At 40.5% G+C, this 22455-nt stretch overlaps 1 protein-coding gene across 1 annotated transcript in view; it reads left to right on the top strand.

Annotated features, from left to right (window-relative positions):
• Window positions 1-1375: 1375 nt before the first annotated feature.
• Window positions 1376-22455, top strand: part of GRIN3A (glutamate receptor, ionotropic, N-methyl-D-aspartate 3A) — a gene marked incomplete at its 5' end in the record, with an annotated part of 39372 nt that continues 18292 nt past the window's right edge. Inside the window, 2 exons of the mRNA XM_008950166.1 lie at window positions 1376-1980; window positions 7472-8519. Of these exons, the coding sequence (XP_008948414.1) occupies window positions 1376-1980; window positions 7472-8519 (1653 nt within the window). The remainder of the gene's footprint in view (window positions 1981-7471; window positions 8520-22455) is intronic.

Below are 22455 nucleotides of genomic sequence, written 5' to 3'. Positions count from 1 at the left end.
ATAATATATATAAAAAATACATAATAAGTAATGCATACTAATTACTGAAAATGTAAGAGAATGAAGACCAGACCTTAAGTGCTCAGTAAGAGGTTCCTCTGTAGGGTAAGATATAATTTGTGGGAGCATGAATATAGAAAAGTTGACATAAAGTCACAACAAAGATCTCATAAACCAAAAGAGGCACTGAAACAGTCATCAGTTCCCTTTTTTGAACAGTCTCATGGCTGGAAGCAAATGCCAGTGTAAAGTAAAATTTTATTTTCTTCTTTAGCAAAGCCACACTGAAGGTGGTCAAGTTCTCACTTGAAACCAAAAGTTGGAACAGTCCATAATGCGCTACCTGAAAGCCTGGTAGTTGGTAGAGCAGAGAATTATTGCATGGCAAAATGCTAGACATTGCATAGATTCTTTAATTTTTTTTTTCCTTACTAAGTATGTAGCCTAAAAATTTGTGATGAGGGAAGGAGGAGGAATAAGAATGAGGGAGAAGTATTTATGAATCAACTGTTAAGAAAGGAAGAATATTTACCTTAAGAGAACAGATGAACTAGCCTCACATCCTTCCTTGTGGAAAAGATAAAGCTGAAGGCCATGGTATTGAGAAGAATCATAGAATCATAGGGGTTGGAAGGGACCTCGAAAGATCATCTAGTCCAACCCCCCTGCCAGAGCAGGATCACCTAGAGTACATCACACAGGCTAAATTCTGTTATATCATCAATGCTATGGAAAAAAATTAGTATGGGGTTTTTACTTATCAAATATTTTCAGCTCAGAAATCAGAGTCTGCACATCTTAACCTCTTGAGTATTCAATGACATGTCCTTTACCAAAGAATAAGTCTTCTGAGGTATATTGGCAGTTCATGATGTGCACTGATTGTAGACTGTGACACCTCGGAAAAAAAAAAAAAAAAAACAAACAAAAACACACAAAAAAACCCTGAGGACTCAGAATTATATTGGTTGCCAAAGAACTTGTCAATATCCGTTGAATTTTAACATTAACACCAGGGTTGAACCTGAATAAGTAGGGGCATTACCTTCTTATACCCCTGTTAGGTGAACAGGGAGATCTTTGCCTGAGTATTCCAAGAAATCCAAAAGTAGAAATGGTTTGAAAGAAGTGCAGATTCATGGAAACAGACTCATTAGTGACTACTGAAGTTGGCTCAGACTCAAGCCAGGGAAGCCCATGAATCACAGGTCTGGTTAAGCTGGGTAGGTATAAATTTCCCTGTTTCTCACACTTTGACAGGTTGATTTGGTTGACAGGTGATTATTTTTAACTGAGTGAATAAAAAAAAAACAAAATCACTAACTTTGTGTCCAGCCTGTTTCTGATCAGGTGTTTTTCATATTTTTAACTACAGAATCCCCTTCATCTGCAGATGAGCTTAGAAAACTCACTGAGTTCTGATGCTGATGTCACTTTCTCGATCCTTGCAATGAACAACTGGTATAATTTCAGCCTGATGCTATGCCAGGAGGAGTGGAACATCACAGATTTTCTCTTCCTCACACAACAGAGCTCCAAGTTCCACCTAGGATCCATTATAAACATCACAGCAAACCTCACTTCAGCTAGTGACCTTCTGAACTACTTACAGTTTTACCTGGAGAGCATCAAAGACACAACATCTACCATGGTGATGTTCGGATGTGACATGGAAAAAACACGAAGGATTTTTGAAATAACCACCCAATTTGGTGTGATGCCTCCAGAACTTCACTGGATTATTGGGGATTCACAAAACGTGGAAGAGCTGAGGACAGAAGGTTTGCCGCTTGGCCTCATCGCTCATGGCAAGACAACAGAGTCAGTCTTTGAGCATTATGTGCAGGATGCCATGGAGCTGGTAGCAAGAGCTGTAGCAGCAGCCACCATGATTCAACCTGAACTAGCTCTTATTCCAAGTACAATGAATTGCATGGACACAGATGAAAGGAACATCACTTCAGGACAGTATTTGTCTAAGTAAGTATTTCCTTTTTTTTATTTATTTTTTTTTCCTGGTGGCTAATATTTGTTGTATACAAGAAAAATAATTTTCCTTGACCTCCCCACTATTCTCTCAGCTGTCGTGTTGTTAACCTTCTGTCACACAGACATTTGTTTCAGTCATTCCTTCTGCGCAAACATTGAAACTTAAATTTGGCCACACAGGGAGATGACGCCAGTTGTAGAAGACACTGTTCCACAGAAGTAGAGATTGCACAGTAAACGTAGGCTGGACTATAGATCCTGTACTCAAAGTGTCTTGTATTTATGTTTACGTGTCTAGGAGTGAAAATCCGGGCCTAGTGTCAAATTCTCTGAGGTTTTGAGATACCTGAGAGAATAGAAAACACAGAATATTTGTCCTTACAAAGCAATCAGAGTATAAAAGCAGATGTTTAACCCTTGCTAGTATGCTTCCATAGAAAAGAAACAAAAAAAGATGCTCCTTGACCACCTGAGAGGCCACTGATGCTGGTGAGAGCACTCAAAACTACAAAGTGCTCTTTGTTACCTCACGTGGGAGGCTTCTCTTCCAGCTTCTGCTAAAACTATTCCTGTAGACCACTGCACATCACTGAACTTACTCCCGAAACCACTTTGGGATTCACATCTAGAAATATTCTGGATTTTAACATATGAGAGGAAAAAATGCATGGTTCTTTCTGAAAACAAACAAAAAAGTCTTTGCTAAGTATGAGAATTCATCAGCTAGCTTATATGCAGTGATTGTTGCACATTTTCCTCCCATTACACCTGCTTTGCAGCCTACTGATTTTGTTGGATGGAGTTAGGATAAAAGTTATTGAAGCTTTTTGTATGGTTCCAACATTTTTTGAAATGAATGCCTGAGATGTATCTTTACAATAATGTGGTAACCATCTGAGATCCTAACAGTTCCTTAGTCAGCACTCATCCAAAACTTAGGGGTCAACCCCTCCCTGTTTCCAAAGAGCGAAAAAAGGCGTGGGAATAAATACTGTACTGCCTTGCAATATCCCCACTGACCTGTGGTTTTATTTTTGTCTCGTGATGCTGATTGTTTTAGTTAGATCATACCTAAGTCCCTGAAAAGTAAAACTCATGCAGAGGCTTCTTAAAGTGACAAGTATTTAATGACAGTCCTTCTATGAACAGACTTTCTGAGGGCTAAGGAAAGGACAAAGAAAAAGGAAAGCAAAATTGTAGCTCTTAAAAAGTATTCCTGCAAAATACTTCTTCATCATGGCTTTTGACAGAAAACTATGAGCTCTCTCATGAACAGTGACTGCTGTAACATTTTTTATACTTTGAGAGACAATATGCAATTTCACATCAATGAAATTTATTGTCCCTTTCTCTCTATAAAGGTATTATGGAAAACAAAAAAAAAGGATCGTATGTGTAGTCTTTTTTTTCCATAGGCATCGGCTTGTGGACCCTATTAAAGACAAAATAACAGGTTAGGTGAACCCTTGTCCTGAATCACTGCAGCTGTTTGTACAGGATGTATGTGAGACAGATACCTAACGGCCAAGCTGATATATTTGAGTTAGCCACGTGACTATTAACTCTTGAGTGGTACCAGCAATTTCTGGGGCGTCAAGCACTGATGAGGGGTTTGACTGTGACCAACGCTGTCCATTGCAGAAGTGCTTTTAGGCAAGTGGTGTCCCTCCAAAAATGAAACTTTTATCTGGTGCTTAATTGAGAGTTTACTAACATGGGCATTCTTATGTGTGAATGAACCCAACCTTTGTGATACGTAGCCTTGGAGCTGCCATGGGGGGAGCTGGAGAAGGCGCAGTGACACAGACCTTTGCCTCCCTGCACTGCAGGGTGTTGTTAAAGAGCAGCCCCACAAGCTGGCACAGCTGACACCTGAGCTTTCACTGCCAGCACTGCACTCGTACATTGGCTGTGCAGACATTTAAATGCCACCCAGGAGCAGAATAATGATTGTTGAACAAGACCAAGATCTGGTTCATGGCAAAGTATGCTTTTACCTATATGGATGTGGATATAGATGTACAAATCCCTGAAGATTATACTGTTGAAAGTCTCCATCCTTCATTCCTCTAATGATGAGCTTGATTCCCTGATCTATTCCTTCATGCTCATGGGACCATTCTTAAAAAAGCATTAAGATTTCAAAACCTCATCTTGTCATACTTCTTTAATTAGTTATGCAGCTTTAACTAGTCTTACAGCTTTAACTCTGCTTTTTGGGTAGTTTTAGGAGCCTGATGTTTGCTTGCCCATTCTAGTTCTTGCTTCCAGTAAAACTTTCCAAGAAAGATGTGGGATGATCAAGCTGTCAAGCTTGAAATAAAATAAAATCATTTAATTAAATGATTCTTAAAGGTAGTACAAAGATATTGCTGCTGGAGTATGGCAGTACTGCTGAAGCTTTAATGAGCAGTTCTTAGAACACATGAGAAACAAAGCTGAAATGAGCAAAGACACACTTTGGACTCCTAGATCAAACTGAAGTGATGCTCATAAAGCTTTGATACAGCTGTTGCAGCCTGTTGGTGTGATCTTCAGCTCACACATATTGACACAGCATCAAGGAAAATCATTCAGTTGTCAGATCTGGCTCTTCACATTCTGAAATTTCTACACATCGTCTTTTCCATGTAAACCTGTCAGTAGCCCTGCTGAAAAGATACTGCTCAGATATGGCCAATGTGCCTGTGCAGTGCTCAGCATTTGCAGTTCTCAAAGATTCACACTAGAGATTGATGGCTTAAATAGTGTAGTCCAGTCCTCTTTCCTATTTCCTAAAGTTACTGAGTAAGGGAGTTTTTAGGTGAAGTCCCTGGCATGAGTTCCACTGGTGCTGCATACAGCATATGTAAATGATTAGCAGCCATAGCCACTCGTGTATAAAATGAAGTGTTGTTAAAATGCATCTCCCACATGATTCCCCTCATTTATTTTGATTAATGTCCTGTCACTACCAAAAATACAGAACATGCAAATCAGTTGCAGAAGTAAGCCACTAACTTAATAAGGTAGCAAAGTCGTTCATTTCAATGCTACTAAATCTCTCAGGTAACACCTCCTAACACAATTCAACCACAGGACAGATGCAGAGAGCTTGATTCACCCTCATGGGCACACTTATTTCTACAGTGGAAGTCAGAGAACACAGTGCATAAATTCCACTGTTCTCATCCTACCTGCAGAAAATAAGTTTAATGGATTACTCCACAGCTTCATCTACTCCCAAAGCACTTCCTCTGCAGCCTTCTGCTATCATGCTATGGTACCAACATGGGACCAAATTCATAAGAACTTTGCTAGCTTGTTCCATCTGAGGACTTGTCTCCCTGTATTTTAGCATTTTGTGAACTGTTAACACCGTTAAACAATTCTTTCAAAATTTTACACACAGACCAATCTACACATGCAGTAGTTTTACTGTTGCTGTCCTAGTGATGGCTTCAGCATATAAGCCCAGCCAGGCTTGTAGGGAAGAAGTTGTGCAATTTTTTACAAAGACTAATGACAAGAGATGAAAACCAGATATGTTTATGGGCACATAAGCCTTTCTTTAGTGATTAAGATTCCATTCCCCTATATAAACTTTGTCTTGATAGTATTTACATACACAAATATACAAGTTTACCATCAAATAGGAAACACAGGATAGGAGGAAAGGGCTAGTCAAACAATGGCAGACACCACTGCTTAATGAATTTACTGTATTGTTTAGCTAACACTAGACTAAGTGCTAAAGGATTTTAGATATGAGAACTACATTTATGTGTCTGACCCACTTATAAACACCTATGTGTGTTTCTAGGTATAGTTTTCAAGCCCAAGTTAACACATGTACAGATCAATTGCTTTTGGCAGTATTAGCTTTATCATCTTTCTCCAAACTCAACCTGCTCAAAATAGACTGTGTAAGAAGAATTTTGAAGCTGCCTCAGAGAATGCTGTCACACACACAACCACTCTCAAAACTAGACTGTTTAGTTTTGTAAATTTACCCTTTGCTGAGGACAAAAAGTGATATGATCTTGAGCTAAATCATGATCTTTGTGTGATATGATATACACAGCTAAAAGTTTTAACTACTGAAACTCCATCAAAAAGCATTGGAAGTCATCAAAACAAAAGGTAGAAAATGAACACAAGTACATATGCACACACACCTGCTGTGGATTTATCCTTTTCAAATCAATTTAAGGTTATTTTTTAGCCACCCTAACTATTGATAAACAATTAACACTACTTGAAGTTTATGTCTTGCATGTTGAGGCTAGAATGACAGCTATAGCCTTTATGCTTCTTTCAATACTTGTTTTCATCTAATTCCCAGAACTAATGTGAGGTGTTACATTCTACTATGGCAGCTAAATAATTTTTCTTCTGGATAGCTCTTACTGACAAATGTGACCCTGACTTACCTTACACCAACTCAGTTGTTTTTAGTGGAATCACCATACACTTATGCAGTCTTAGTAGGGTCCTTCTGCAGCCCCTGCAAAATGCACAGCAGCTTTCTGATTAACAGTGCAGTTCAGCTGATCAGGGTGTTTGCAGTAAAAAAGATGTTCTGCTTTTAATATTTACTTTCTGTGCAGTTCCCTGCTCCTTTACCCATGACATTTTAGGCTCTTTGATAGTGAGTTACCAGAAGCTGAATTCAACATACAGGGAGGACCACTACTAGCAGACATTGGCATCCAGTACAAAGGAAATACTTAACTTTATTGTGACTATCTGGAAGAATAAAAGCCCAGAAATCTCAGTGCAAAATATGCAGTGCAAAACTGGCACACTTCATGAGACCTGCTACAGTGTCAAAATTACACTCTTAAGAACATTACTTTTGCAGATATTTTAAGAAACTTTCTTTTTTTTTGTAATGATTAAAACTGATGGTCCTAGAGCAAACATCTTTCACCGAGTCCCCTTCTTCATTCTGAAGTGGCTAAGCAATGCCAAATTTGCATTTTTAATCGAGATTGGTTCACTTCACAATGCTTGAAAACTTGACAGCACTTCAGTAGCCTCTCTTAAGTGAGTTAGATCTTACCGAGGCAATACGATTTTTCATGGAAGGACGTTTCATACATAATTTCCACTCTTCCATTTTCTTACAAATTTTTGTGTAGAAAACAGACTACAGATCTGGTGAGTTTGGCTTAGAAGTAACCTGTGTTTCACTAATTTATGAGGCAAATGTAGCTGAAAAAATTGGTGTTCTCTCACTCATTTTTTTCTAGTAAGTAAAAAGAATATCTTCCTTGAAGAGTTTTCAGTTACATTAGATACTTAGAAGAGCATTCCCAAGTGCCTTAGTCATAAATTTGGCAGTTTGTTTATCATGCCATATGAAAGCTATTAGTGATCCAAATGTTTAACAACATCCCAAATCTATTCTCTTAAACATAAATTCAAGGTGTCTGACTGTGCTTTAACATGATGACTTTAACTGACTGCTTCCAATTCCTCTGCTTTCTCCCTCCAACAGGTTTTTAGCCAACACGACTTTTGATGGACTTAGTGGCCACATTAAGGTGAAAGGCTCCTCCATTGTCAGCTCAGAAAACAACTTCTTCATCTGGAATCTGCAGCATGATCCTGTTGGAAACCCAATGTGGACTCGTCTAGGGAGCTGGCAAGAAGGAAAGATAATCATGGACTATGGGATATGGCCAGAACAGGCTCAGAGACATAAAAATCACATGCAGCACCCCACCCGGCTGCACCTCAGGGTAGTAACTCTCATTGAGCATCCATTTGTCTTTACAAGAGATGTAGATGATGAAGGTCTTTGCCCAGCAGGGCAGCTTTGCCTGGATCCTTTGACCAATGACTCAGCCGTGCTGGATAACCTGTTTGAAACCCTTCAAGGAGGCAATGACACCGTTCCCATTGAGCTGAAGAAGTGCTGCTACGGCTACTGCATTGACCTGCTGGAGAAGTTAGCTGAGGATATGAATTTTGATTTTGACTTGTACATTGTTGGTGATGGAAAATACGGAGCCTGGAAGAATGGCCACTGGACAGGGCTGGTGGGAGACCTTCTTGCTGGCACAGCTCACATGGCAGTGACGTCATTTAGCATTAACACCGCCCGCAGCCAGGTGATTGATTTCACCAGCCCATTCTTTTCAACGAGCTTGGGCATTTTGGTGAGGACCAAAGACACAGCAGCTCCCATTGGAGCCTTTATGTGGCCACTTCATTGGACTATGTGGCTGGGGATATTTGTTGCTCTACACATCACAGCTATATTCCTCACCTTATATGAGTGGAAAAGTCCTTTTGGGATGACCCCCAAGGGAAGGAATAGGAACAAAGTCTTCTCTTTCTCCTCTGCCCTGAATGTCTGCTATGCGATCTTGTTTGGAAGAACAGCTGCCATCAAACCCCCAAAGTGCTGGACTGGAAGGTTTTTAATGAACCTGTGGGCAATTTTCTGTCTGTTTTGTTTGTCCACATACACAGCCAACCTAGCTGCTGTCATGGTCGGAGAGAAGATCTATGAAGAGCTTTCTGGTATACATGACCCAAAGGTAAAGCAAGTCTGCTGTTACTAACTCAGCCTTTTCTTCTTCCCAGTCAGAATTCACTGCTGCATAACTTACGGTTTCTAATAAAATCAGAAAAAAACTGCAAAAGTGCAGTTGCACTACAGTTAGTTACTACCTGACAGTACTTCAGTAGGAAGGTTCAGTGAGAGAGTATCTTTAAACATCCACAGAAGTGGGGGGGGGGCGGATTTCAAAGATTGAGGGTGAGGGGGAAGGTGAAAGATTTTGGTGTTACCCACTGCAGAGTAGAAAAGTGGCTTCAACACACAGATTAAGGCTTTGATTTCAGTTCTGAGTCCCTTTGGCTGTTGTTTTGATCAATAGGATGATTTGTGCCATCTTGAGATCCACTCAAACAAAACCACCACACACCACAAAAACAAAATGACTGATCTTCTAGGTAAGATTTTGCAAGTATTTCACAGGCCATAACAGTGCTAACAAAGGTGTCAGTGGCAAAATTCCCTACAAATGCTAAATCAAGTGCAGCAGAACTGAAATATTTTGAAAAATCCTACCTCCTGCATCAAAACAGTGGAGTTAACTTTAAAAGTAGCCAGACACTTGATTAGCAATGTTGTTTCTGCTGGGGAACTGTTGGAGGAGATGAATTATGTCATAGACAACCCATCTGCACATTGCTCAGACTTCCTCATACGTTTTGGTAAGTAAAGGCAAAATGTAGACTAGGACTGCCACCACCCAGACTCTCCCCACTCCCAATGGGGAATGAAGAGAGCTTCAGTTGGAATTTTAGTCCAGTCATTTTATAAGACTATTTGGTTTTTATTTGCCAGTAAGTAATGATCATGAAAATACCTGTTCAGAATGGTTTGTGGGAAGAATAACAGGGCTTCACGTGACACAAGAGCAGGAGTCCTCTTAACCTGACAGTCACTCTGGGAGACAGGGTGGCAACAGCAAATTTCCCTTGTCTGTTTGGCACTTTCTCCAGTGAAGATGTGATTGTATTATCCAAAGTGTTATACTTATGACCTAAGTGCTGGTATATAGCTTTGAAACCATCCACTGTTAATTTTTCTTGGGTAACTGAACTGATACAACATTGTGCCACTGGAAAAAGTAATTCTAAGATCTCAAGAAGTGAACATATATTTTGCTTTCATAAGTTATGTAGATAAAGGTTAAATATATCTCTCCAGACAGCAAGGGTGAAGCTCTACCTGTGAAGATCTTAGCAAATCTTTGCATTCAAACTAATGACCATACATTTTTGACTGTGAGTGCAACCTCTGATTTACTTCCTTCCAACTTTATCTGATTCTTTCTACCAAAAATATTTTAAACAAAGGACAATACTTTCTGTGGTTGGCCTGAGGCACTCTAAAAATGATTTATGGCTGAAAGCAAATTGCTACTAATAATCTGCCCTGCCCCTTCCAGAAAAAAAAATATAAATGCTACATCAATAACATAATAAATTTAGAGCCATAGAAGGCGAGGAATCATGTATTTCTTTCATTCAGAGCCTTCTGAATAAGCAAATGAGAGCTTTTGGCTGGATTTCCCAAACTCCAGGCGTATCTCTGTTAACAGTCATTGTGTGAGTTGTAATATTGGCTTGAAAATGAGGTTAGTCCTCTACTCTTGCATGGGGATCAGCTAATCCATCAAATCAAATCGCATCAGATTACGTCCTATTCTTCTCCATCATTATTGTGACCACACATGGAGTTCCTAAGACAGATCTTGGGAGGTTTCTGCAAATTGCAATAACATGAAATTACCCTAAAGCTGTGCTGTAGAGCTTGGCTGTTGAGTTACAAAGTCGGGTGCAGAGTATTGAAGCCTATCAGGTGCTGCAAACACCGGTCTTAGTCCTGAACAGGAACACCAGTGACTCATGGATAGTAACCTCAGTGATCCCATGAGGTCAGTGGCATTACTGGCCTTTTCTGGGCAGGCATTTCTCTGCTTCATGGGCCAGCTCTAAGCTTCTGAGTAGTTACCAGTTTGCAGTGTGGGAATAAGGCAAGGTATATTTTATAGAAGAGGATTGCCTGCCATTACAGGAACTACAACATAGTTTCATGTATTTCATTCATGCATTCATCTCCAAAGTCTTAGTCTGTAAGAGCAGTTGTAATAGAAAATGTACTGATTTAACCTTTTCTCACACAAAGCCTGACCTGCGCCCATTCAAAGTTCTCTCTAGGAACTTAAAGTTTTACTTAAAGCTTAGGTTTAGGAAATGTTTGGACCACAACATTTGCTGAGGTACACGGATCAGTTTTTTAGTTAGTTACTTAAAGCATTTATTATTTGATTCAAACATTTTACTTTATTTTTTTCCAGATCTGCTTACCTCTTTCTTTTCAGTGGTGGAGACTCACTTCAAAAAGAGGGCAGCAGGATACAGAAATAATTTTAATATACTTTTTAAAATTTTCCTGCTGCTTTCAGGATACATATGCCCTTGTACTGTGCTTTTGAAATGTATTTTCAAAACAAAGTCCAAAATAAAGAAGCAACGTCCTTGAGGTGATGTAAAACATATTATTTCTTCAGGCTGTCAGCCACAAACAGCAAATCCCATCTGAGATTGCAAACAGTCATGAAGAAGGGCAAGTCGGGAAGAGTTTCAAGGCATTTTTCAAGACTAGAAACCTGGTATCTAAAGTCAGTATTGCCAGGAGTATCTGTGCACTCTCTTCCACTTAAAAAAGACAAGGTTAGATATTGCCTGAATAAATAGCATCACCCTTTCTAGAAAGAATTCATGTTACTACAGAGATGTTTAACTGTCTAAGCAGTACAGTGTTTCAGGAGTTCCTCATTGCAGTGCTGGAAAGGAAACATGGTCCTCCTGTGTTGCTGAAGGTACAATATTTTCATCAGATATCAAAAGAAAATGAGTTGCACTACAACCACTAATCACAAGGTGAAGTGGAATGGAGGATTAGAGGTATCTCACTTGGACCTTTAAATGCACTAACGATGCAGTACAAGTAAAGGAATGTAGAATCATAGAATCATAGAATCCTTTATCACGCAGCTGAAGGGAGGAGAGGCCAGTAAGGCAGGTCAAAGCAGAGCAGAAGGAAAGCAGTGGGAGCCTGCAGAATTAAGTTCCTGAAATATGTCTTGAATCTGGAGAAATTAATGTGTATTTTCTGTGTAAGAATCTTAACAAGCATGGGTCACTAACCCCAAAGGTCTCCATCAAAGCTGGCTACTCGTTTTACTAGGTCAAATTCCAGGTGACTTTTTACAGGAGGAAGTACAACATAGCCAGTGATTAGCAGAAATACTAAAGCAACATCCTGCCACCTTAAAACCTTACTCTTTTAAAAGAATGAGGCAATTTTGTGCGACTGCTTTCCCCTCTCCCCACATTTCCTAATCTTACACATTTTAGACTATCATCTCTTGCTCATGGAAACTGGAAAACACAGCTTTTAGGGCAGAAACTCACCTGAACCTGTTCATTCTGCTGTTTGAGCACAGAAGGATAGCTATAGGATGATCATGCTGCCTACCCAGCTGAAAGCTGCAGCAGTGTCCTGCTTCCCCCGTAGAAAGATCTCTACAGTCCATGGCAAAGAAGTTTAAAAGCTTGTTTGCAGATAAAGAATGCAGATAAAGAAGACAGAGGAAAAGCCTTGTATTTGGATCACTTTATACTTTTATCTCTTCTCTCATCTGGATGGCAGAGGCTTATTTCAGGTTTTCTCCTAACATTATATCTTTGTATACACAAAATTTTCCAACATTCTTCTTTGTAGTATGCTGTTGTAGGAGATGGCATCTTTACAGGGTCAGTTATTCAGCCTGCAGGCATGCAAACCAGCAGCTTGCTTTTGGGCTTGTCTGACTATTTGTCCTGTAATGGCCTGGAGACAGTTGGCTTTGTTCCTGCCATCTCCCAGACCTGCTTATCACCTTGTTTGTTGTATAGCTCGTTAGCCCCTTGGTAGTGACATTATACTCGGTTGCAGTTGGAAAAGCCACCAGCTAAAGATTTTATCCTTTGCAGGGGCCAATGCTCATGTTCACAGTGGCAAGACTAGGTTGCAGTGGGTATCTCCTGAAACCAGAGCTGGAGCTAGAGCACGCAGGTATGCAAATGAGGACAGATAAGTCTAAGACAGCTGGACTGTCATGTATTTCCTGATTGACAGGTGGTAATTGGATTACAGATCTACAGCACTGAGTAGGCAGCCTCCCAGGCACAGGCTGAGCAGAGAAGGGGCACGTTGATAAGCCAGGGGCTCTAGGTGCAAACAAGAGAATTTGCTGCCATTCTGCTCCAGAAGCATGTGTCTTTGTGGCTGTTGTCTCTTTTAGCCAGGTTTGACAAGTCCAGATATTTTCTGTTTCAGTTGCCAGTATGGTTTCTGTAAAGCACTGCTCTCTGCACCTGAGGAATCTAGGTCTCAGTACCACAGACAGGGAGAAGAAGAAATGATCTGTAACTACATAGCAATGTCAGTGCCTTCCTTTGCCCGGTGAGCCTGCAACTAAAGCCCAGATCCAGTAACACTGTTCATTATTAATCCAAAAATAGGGTCTTGTATTACATGATCTCCCCAGGGAGTGTGGAGGTTTTTTTAGTGGCAAGAAGACCTGAATCAGGATCTTTGCTTTCAGTCTTTTAGTGCAAGAGCACATGTTGGAGATGCAGTGTAAAGTCGGGAGCATGCTGAGTAGTTCTGATTATCTGAGGCAAAATAATTGTGGGAGCCCAGAGGACAGAAGAAACGTTTCAACCAGGCCAACAAGAAAGCATACAACAGCAGAATCTGAGGAGCTGGATTGATTTTCCATAAGGTGGTCCAATACCTGGACTTCCTCTCTGTTAAAAGTGTAATTTTTTCAACAATATAACGAGCTTTTCACCTACTTCCCAACCATTGTCACTGCTGTGACAGCTGTCAGCTTTTCTTCACTAACTTTAGGATACCTTTGAGTAGCTACGCTTGTTAATTTATTGTGGTTATATTTGACTTCTTTGGATCACTTTACCTTCAAAACACCCTTTGACAATGGCAAGGTTCCTTTCCATGTTGTATTTTGACAGAAAATGTCAAACCTGTTGAGATTTAACAAAAAAGGGCTACACCTGTGAAAGCCACCTTCAGCAATTTCGATGTGTTATGTCACCTCACTTTACATATCTGCAGTGGAGACTTTACTCAAAAAAAGTAAATGTATGATTTACTCGGTGTAATATGCTTTCACAGTTAGCTGGGAGAGGTACACATGTTGGGATGCTGTTGGAAGACACAATTTCAAGATGAGATCACCCAAACCATTCCCTGAAAACACCTGCTTCTCTCCATTGTGCATGATGATGTACTAGCACGGCCAGCACTGATGGCTCAGAAAACACAGGTGCTCCAAGGAATACACTGCAGTGTGACACCTACAATTACTCTGACAAACCCCATCCAGCAAGTCCTTTCAACAGCCTTAGCATGCTTCAGATTTAGTCCTTAGAAAACTCTGCTTCTCTTCCAGTCCATTGGTTGAACACTTGTTCTTATGAGTTGTCCGTCTTTTTATTACAAAACTAGGCACTTTAAATAATCTGGACAAGATATGTCTGAGATTGTTACTAAGGAATTCAATATGTAAAATCACCCAGATTTTTCTTTCTAGGCTTAAAATATAAATGTGAGAGTACAAGCTCTCATTTCTGTTTTATTAAAATCTCAGTTTATTTAGAGGCCTTATGGCTATTATGATATCAGTTAAAAACCCTCTTACATGTATTGAAACAGTCCAGAAATGCCAACTGATAAGTAACTGCAGATGAGCTTTAGCAATACCAAAGTATAGCAAAGGAAAGGCCCAGCCACATTTTAAGCCTTTTTCGTCCTTAGCAGCATGACTGAAATACCCCTACATTTAGCAGAATTGTCCCTCAAGTTCATCAGTCTTTAGAGTGAGGCCATAACTGTTGTGTGTTTATTGATAAATTTTGTTCCTGAAAGAAGGAAGTTTTGTAAGAATTACAATGAAGAAAATGCTCTTAAAGGCTGCCATGGTCTTTCTCTGCAGCAGTCTAAGATGAATCCTTATAAGAAGCACCACTTGCACTGCTGTGTATTAAATATATAATGAAAGAGCACATAAATATGCATTAAATGCATTAAACTATAGCAAAAAAAAAAAAAAAAAAAAAAAAAAATAAAAAAAAAAAAAAAAAAAAAAAAAAAAAAAACAAGAAACAAACCCAGTGAGTTAACAGAAATGTTATTGCTCCCATGGGGTTTAGAATATATACAGGACTGCAGGTTTCTTTTATTTTTACAATTAGAAGAATTTGGGTGCAAAATCTATAGAGCATATGTTTCTGTGCCGGAAGTCACTGGATACAAGGAGGACATGACTCAACAGCATCACAGGCTGCTGGCTAGTACATGGTGCTTTTCTGAGTATTCGTCAATGAGGATTTGAACTCGAGGACTTGAAGTGTCACAGGGACCAGAGTGAAAAACCTTAGAGGAAGGAGAAATTGGCAGTCTCCAGTCAGAGTAAGGAATCAGTGTTGCAGAGCAATCTTACACAGGAGTGAAATACACCCACATTTTGTGGAGGTGAAATCTTGGCTTCTTTAGCTTCCCCATGCAATTTATGGTGGTGAACACTTGCCTTGTTCAGCTTCCCCATCACCTCATTAAAGCTTTCTTCTAAAGTCATGGCTTTGAAGGCTCAAAATCTTTCTAGTTCAGATTCTTATAATTCTGATACCCAGTTTATCAGACAATGCACTGCAGCAGTTTCCAAGTTTCATTTCCCATTGAGACCTGCTTTATTATGCCTTCTTGCCAACAATCATCTTTTTGGTATCTTTCCATTTTAACCCCTACTGCTCCAAGTCTTCACCTACATAGAATGCCTTGTACTATCACCTACTATCTTGGCCACTCTTTACCTCACCATGCCAACTGTGTGATCCAAAGAATGTAGGGGTAGTCCTGCTGTCTTCATTCCATGTGGTGCAGATCATGAAGGTTGTTCTTTCAGCACCAGAAGGAATTTATGTGTTTTAGCATTTTCCCAGCTGTTATCACATCTATTTCTTATTCTCAAGCTGCAGTATACCTCTATGTCATGTCATTTCTAAAACAGGAAAAACCCACCACCAGAAATAGTAACTGCATCATAGATGGGGCTCAGACCCTTGCAAGAAATAATCCAAGCAGAGAAGTATGAGGAGAAGATGCTACTGAAGTAACTGGCAAAGAGGAGCAAAGAACAGTGAAGTTGCATAAGGTTAATCTTATTGCCTAGCAGGCCGAAGATCATTGTGCAGCTGACTTTGCAACATTGAGGATATTTATTATTGTTCACAAAAGTCACAGCCACTATGATCTATAGAGATGTGAATAGTAGCCTGGCTCACCTTCCTAGGGATAGAAGTCCTCAGTCAGCTTCCACACTGATCCCCTGGATTTCAGGGATGCCAAGGGGTCAAGCACTCTAGAAAAAAAGTAGTTTTCATTGATGACAATAAGATTTGACTGAACACCAGGTAAACAGTCAAATACTGTTGTCCATATTTCACTGTAAAAGAGGTCAAGGCATCCAACTGAGCCCACTGTTCTTTTTGTACACTTTGTGTTTAACATGTCTTGCTATTCCAAACTGATTCTAAGAAGAAAAAAAAAAAGAAAAAACCAAACCCAAACATTTAGTTCCAATGTTGGATCTGTCAGTAGCAAAGGACTCCTTCCGATTTACCTTCATTTGATGCTTTTGAAGCAAGAGCCAATAGCAAATAACATATTTAAGAAACTAGGGCTTCACTGGTAGACAGATCTGCAATTAGAAACCTCTTTGTCCTAGTAACTGGCAACCCCAGTGCAACACAAAACCACAGCCTGTTCCTTTCCTGGAAACCACAGAGCACTAACCTTGCCTTACAAGCTTAGACCTAGGTGTCACCACAGAGGATTGTGTTCAGCCCGGGTACCAGGGGGACATTTGCCATATGGCCAGGGTGCAGGAGGACTTGGCAGTGCTGCCCCAGTCAACAGCAGGAGCAGGAGAAATTTGCAAGAAAAGGTATGTGAAAGGTGATTGTTTTGAAGGTGAGAAAGGTACCTACGCTTTCGTTTCCCTGTCCAGTCCTCGGTTGCTTGTAGAGAACTATGATAGCTTTTCATCTACAGACCTGAGACTGGGAATGGAAGGACGAGGAATTATTTAACCAGGGGTCTCCCATGTTTCTCCATCGTGGTTCGAGCACATATTCAGCCCAACAGCTCTGCTTATCTTGCTTCTAGTTTGAAAAGGACTTAATCTGCTTTAGAACAGCATTAGCCTTATTTTACAGCTGGGAAGCAGAAGAACATGGTTGATGAAGTGACTCAGTCTTGGAGCATTTTTACAGCTGCTTTGTGCTCTGGAGATACAACTGGAAACAGTGATATATTGCCTGTTGGGAATTACATCCCTTTTTTTCCTCAAGCTACCCATTTTTCCTACAATAATTTACACTTACTATCTCAGAGTTCTCAGCTCCACTGGAATAAATCCCAGCTCAAAGATCCCTCTGTCTAGAAGACACTTTAAGTGCTATTAAGAAACAGGGATAAACACACCAGAGTTCTGCTCTTGCAGAGCTTTTTGCACTGAAACACTATCCAGCAACTGGATCAGTTAGGCAATCTTCAGAAATTAACCTGCCTACCCCAGGCTGGGGTCCTGTGTCGTTCCTTAGCTGTGCAGCTTCTGCACCACGCAGGGGAGCAGAGCAGATCCTGTAATTAATTATTAGCGCTCACACAGGGACCATCAATACACAGGGTTTATATTTTTGAACAGAAACCCAAGTCAGAATCTATTTGCTCTTGTTGCAGTGCAGGAGAATAAACTGCTAGGACAAGACTGTGCATTTGTTTCTGGATTGAAGCTGCTGATTGACTTCAACACAGCTGTAAGGATTTATGCCAGCTAATGGCCTAGCTGAGTTAGATTGAAAACAACAGGATTTTAACAAAATCTGACATTATCCTGGCAAACCAAGAATCAGCTCCATGTCACTTTTTGCAACAGAGAAGGGAAAGTGAGATTTCAAATGTATCCTGCATACACCATCTCCTGGAAGCCCTGGGAACATCTCCACTTCCCAAGCCTGAACATGTGGGACAGTTTATGAACAAAATCTCCACTTCCAGAATTTCAACTGTGAATTTTCATCTGCTAAAATCTGAAAATCATGCACTTCGCTGTGAATATTTTTATTTTCTTTCACCTCCCTCTGGACCCTATAAATATTCATTAGCCAGTTTTCACAAACTTTTGCAGATAAGTATGGAAAAGCCTATGAGCAAAGTTGTAGGGTTCTGTTTATTTATTTATTTATTTCATTTGTTTTATTCTTCTTCCCCTGAAACTTCCCCCTTTCTATATCCTATTGAAATTTAAAAGTAGTATCATAGCTGGTGGTAAAAGCTGAATCTGTGTTAACTCTGTGTCTGTCACTGCAGGGTGCAGCTGCTGGTGTTGCACTCCACTGCACGCTGCATTGCCCTTTTCTCATTTCCCTCAAAGAATAATTCATGGAGTTTAATTTTGGAAAGGAGAGGCTAACTGAATGATGAATTCAGCTTAATGATTTGAGGTGCCAATTAGAAATTGGGTTCCTGGAGCAGTTTTTTTCTCCAGCAAGCTGTCAAGATGCACAGAATGGTTCAGAATCAGATTCAGTGAGGTAGGTGGTGCACCCTATCAATCTAGTACTGGGAGAGCATTTCCTATGTTTTAGTCACCTCATTGCTTATAGAAAATAGACATAATTTTGCTTCCCAGCAGTTGCTTTGTTTAGACTTTCCTTGTGTCTTCACGGCTCCCAGCAAGCTCAGACTCCACAGGATCAGAAGGCAATACTGTGTTGTATCCAGCTTTTCTGGAGCTGAGACCACCTTTCCACTGTATTTATATTTTGAACACCTTGGGTTCTTACAAACTGTGTGACTGTCTAAGTCAACACACACAACAGTGCAGCAAAATAAACAACAACCACGTGTGATGCAAACCTCAGAATGGTAGTAGCTCTAACAGCAGTGCACCAAGGGGGGGAAAGTCTTTGATCAATATCTTCTAGCTTTGCAGCACTGGAAGGTCATATAGAAGCCAGAACCTGCTAGAAAGACCTCAAAACCCAACAGCCCAACTTTGGAGTATGTCAAGAATAACTGCTGGCAGCACCTCGTGCATTTTCAGTTTTAAATCCCAACTTGCATAGGATATTTCTATGCCTGATTTTTTTCGAGTCTGCAACCAGGTGTTCTCAGCCTAGCTGATGGCACTAAATGCAATGGCACTGTGTTACATAAACTGGAATGTGCCAAGTAATGCAAAATCACTGACATTCAGGGTTGTATTTTCCTGTTTCTGCTGCTGTGGTTTTATCACATTGGTGTTTTCATGCATAATTTGTACCCCAAGCCATAGATATATGCAGATGCCAAATTCTTGTCAACATCTTCCCAAATAAAACAAGTTCTCCGCTTCCCACTCAGCAGATGTTTTAACAACAGAAGACAGAAAGCAAGGTCTAGAAGTAAGGTGCCAAGCCAAGGAAACTGATAGCTGCAGTATTTGCTTTTGAGAGTAAGCAGCACAAACATAATTTGTCTGGTAGCAGAATGCTATACAAGGTACAGAAGACTCTGAGCAAAGTCCAAAAGCTTTTCTTGGTACTGTGAGAGAAGCTGGATGTTCTGCAGAGCTCTTGAGTTTCCTTAAAAACTACCTGATCTCCCTCTCTCAGTGCTCAAGTGACCCAATAACCATTTCTCCTCCTCAGCAATTGAAGGCATTCACCTTAACCCTTGTTTTCTTAGTGTAAGAAAACGTTGCCCCTTATTTGTGTTCTTAAACAATGAGACTTATTCTTTGAAGTACTGGCACAGCCCATGCATCCCACAGCAGATACTGTCCTTAGAGGTCACAGGGACAGCATTGATACCCCACTTCCAGAAAGCATGCTCACTTAGAAAGCTTTTTAGCCTTTCTCCTGCGCCTTCATCTTGCATTTCCCAGAAGCATTTCCTAGTCCTCTCTTCCAAGAACTCTGTCTTCACAGGAGTTGATCATCTTCCTGAACCTTCTGTCCCTGAGCTATGCAGCAAGATCCTCTGGTCTTGTCATTCCACAGCCCTGAACCTGTGAAGTCAGAGTACCAATTCAAGATGACTGGTGTTCAGCCAGCTCTGGCACTACATCCCTCTGCTATGAGGGCACTCGTGACCATCTTTTGACTTTGCCCCACATACTAACCCAGATCCAAATGGGAGTCACCACGTGTCTCACAACGTCATATGCAAAAGCTTTCTCACAGTAGACTGGGGAGATGGTTTTGGAAATCTGGGCTGCACCTAAGCAGTGTGGCCAGTCATGGTACACCGGTGCTTCGGGTGTGAAACTGAGAGGTTTCTTGAGAGAGTTTTCCTCTGCTCCCACGTCTTCAACAGGAAGGTCTGGCAGCTAAAGAGAAGAATAAAGAGGGGTATATCATCTGTACCCATAACTATCTTCACATCTTGTTCAATGAATTCTCAAGCCAGGACTTCACTGTCCCCTGAAAGCCTCTTTCTAGGTCAAACAAAATCTTATTCTTTTGCTTTCTTACAGCCATAGGTGTCTGATTTTGGAGGGACCTTGTAAGGTACCTTGTGTGCCAAGAAAACTCATGTCTGGAGGTGGGTCTGCAGCTATTGCCTTTTTTTTTATTTTTTTTTTAAATTTTTTTTTTATTATTATTATTATACTTGAATCACTAGGAAATTTCCAGGCACTCTATGGATACAAAGGTGTCAGAAGTTCCTAGCGCCCGTTACCTGCTTCACGACGGGTATTCACCTTTCACACTGACTGAGCTTGGAGTGAAAAAACACACTATACATAGAAGTGTAGTCTCCACTACTAGAAGTGACAATAATTGGAACAGCTATTTATTCTCAATAAGATAGCTTTTATATTTGCTATTACTGATAAAACAGTAAGTAACTGTCTCCCCCAGATCACCAGTTAAAAAAAAAAAAAACATAATCCATTCTTGATTCTTTAAATTGTGACTCTTGAAGTGCTGGTTTGTCAGTTCATGATTTCTTTGAAGATTTTGGCATTAGGATTCTGTTACTGATTTAAAGAAAACAGAAAGACTCTCTCAAAATAGGACTCTTAAAATATAACACAAAAGAAGCAGCATGAGAACTAGAAAAGATAAATTAAAAAAGAGACAACCAATAGGGCAAGACTCACAGCAAGACAATAATGTAATATTTACCTATCCTGTCAGGGCGTAGACATCTATGATTTTCATTTTTCCACAGAATCTTCCCAGGGGAGTACTACAGAAAGTAAGAGAGCAGCAGTGACAACTGATGAGTTGTTTCCATCCTGAAGTTTTTATCTTCTGTTGAGTGACTAACTCTTAGACATGTTAGTAAATTAACAGTGAAGGTAGTGCAGGTAATCCATTATCTGCTTTTGGCAGCATTTTGTATTGTTCAGTATTCATACAGCTGCAAACAAACCTTTTCCTCATGTGGATAAGCAGCAGCAGGAAGAAAATAGAAGTCCCAAAAGACACAGGGGATTAAAACACTATTAAGATTTACCCTTCGTAAAAGGAGTCATCAAATACAAAGTTGCAGACACATAATTATGTTTAAGGAAAAACATAGATTACCAGAAGCAGACAGAGCATAGGATGCAAAGGATCACTAGGTAACTTCCTTACATAGTCTTTCCAAGACTTCCCGTCAGACATCTGGTGTTGCTTGAGACAGGATATTAAGCCAGTGGGACTTGTGATCTAATATATATTCTAATGTCATCATCTGTGGTGAAGTTTGACAATGTGCCCAAAGCAAAGATAGGCATTTCTCAATAAAGCATTTGGGACAGATTATCATGTGGAGATGCAATTTACTCTCTCTTTTGTACCAGCCTTTCCCCTAGAGACTTAAATCTAGCTAGGTGTAGACAGTGGTGGCAGTCTAAGTGAGGGATACTTTCAACTGAAGTCAGACATCAGTGGTCTTTGCAGATCAGATGTTGCTCTGCACTTGGCATCACTGCATGGGTCACAGGACCACAACAAACACCTAAGCTGACTTGGAAGGTGGCAGTATTGTTCAGTGTTGAGAGTCAGTGGGTGTTTCAGTCTCTTCACTGAAACTGCCAAGAAATAAAAGCTAAGAAAATAGTACTGACTGTGGTGAAGAGCTTCTTGGGACACAGAGCCCGCAGAGCCCACACCAAGCTCAGTCTTTAAGCAGGTCATCTTCAGCATCTTAGGACTAGAGCTAGATTTGAGTTGACAGCATTGTGCTGAAAAGTCTCCATGTTGCATTGCCACAGCACAGCTCTCTGTTATTTATGTCTTCTGGCACTTCAGTGCTGCTTCCACGCTTCCAGGCAAGAACATTTCCCTCTGCACCCACAGTCCTTCTGGCACAGCATGTGCTGTGGCCAGCTCTGGGTGGAGGCACACCCTGCATGGCTCATCCCAAGGTTATTTAGACCAGAACACCTCAGAAAAGATGCCAAGACTCCCTCCATGCCCACAGTCTTGTGTTTACCCACAGATCTCATCCCTGGGTTGCAACACAGGGACCAGATCAGTAGAGCACAACGTGGAAAGCACCTGCCCACTTTCCCATTAAAAATTAGCAGGAATACAGTATATTCAATGTTTTCAGAACATCAAAATAGGCCTTCTCCTGTTCTTTTTCAGGCTGAACTAGATGACTGTGCTACCTTTGCTACGCTTGAAAAAGCTAGGAATACTGCTTCATCGATGGGTTCATTGAAGAGAAGAGTAGGAAAGGTCTCTTGTACATCTTTGTGTTGCCTTACTCTGTTTTATACAGATGGTAGTGCGGAGAGCCAGATGGACTGGCAAAATGCCTCTTTGCTTGGTCTTTGCAAAACA

The sequence above is a fragment of the Merops nubicus genome, unplaced genomic scaffold, assembly GCF_000691845.1.
Source record: "Merops nubicus isolate BGI_N331 unplaced genomic scaffold, ASM69184v1 scaffold28201, whole genome shotgun sequence".
NCBI lineage: Eukaryota > Metazoa > Chordata > Aves > Coraciiformes > Meropidae > Merops > Merops nubicus.
The sequence above is the reverse complement of the archived record's forward strand: the minus strand, read 5'-3'. Positions and strand labels throughout refer to the sequence as shown.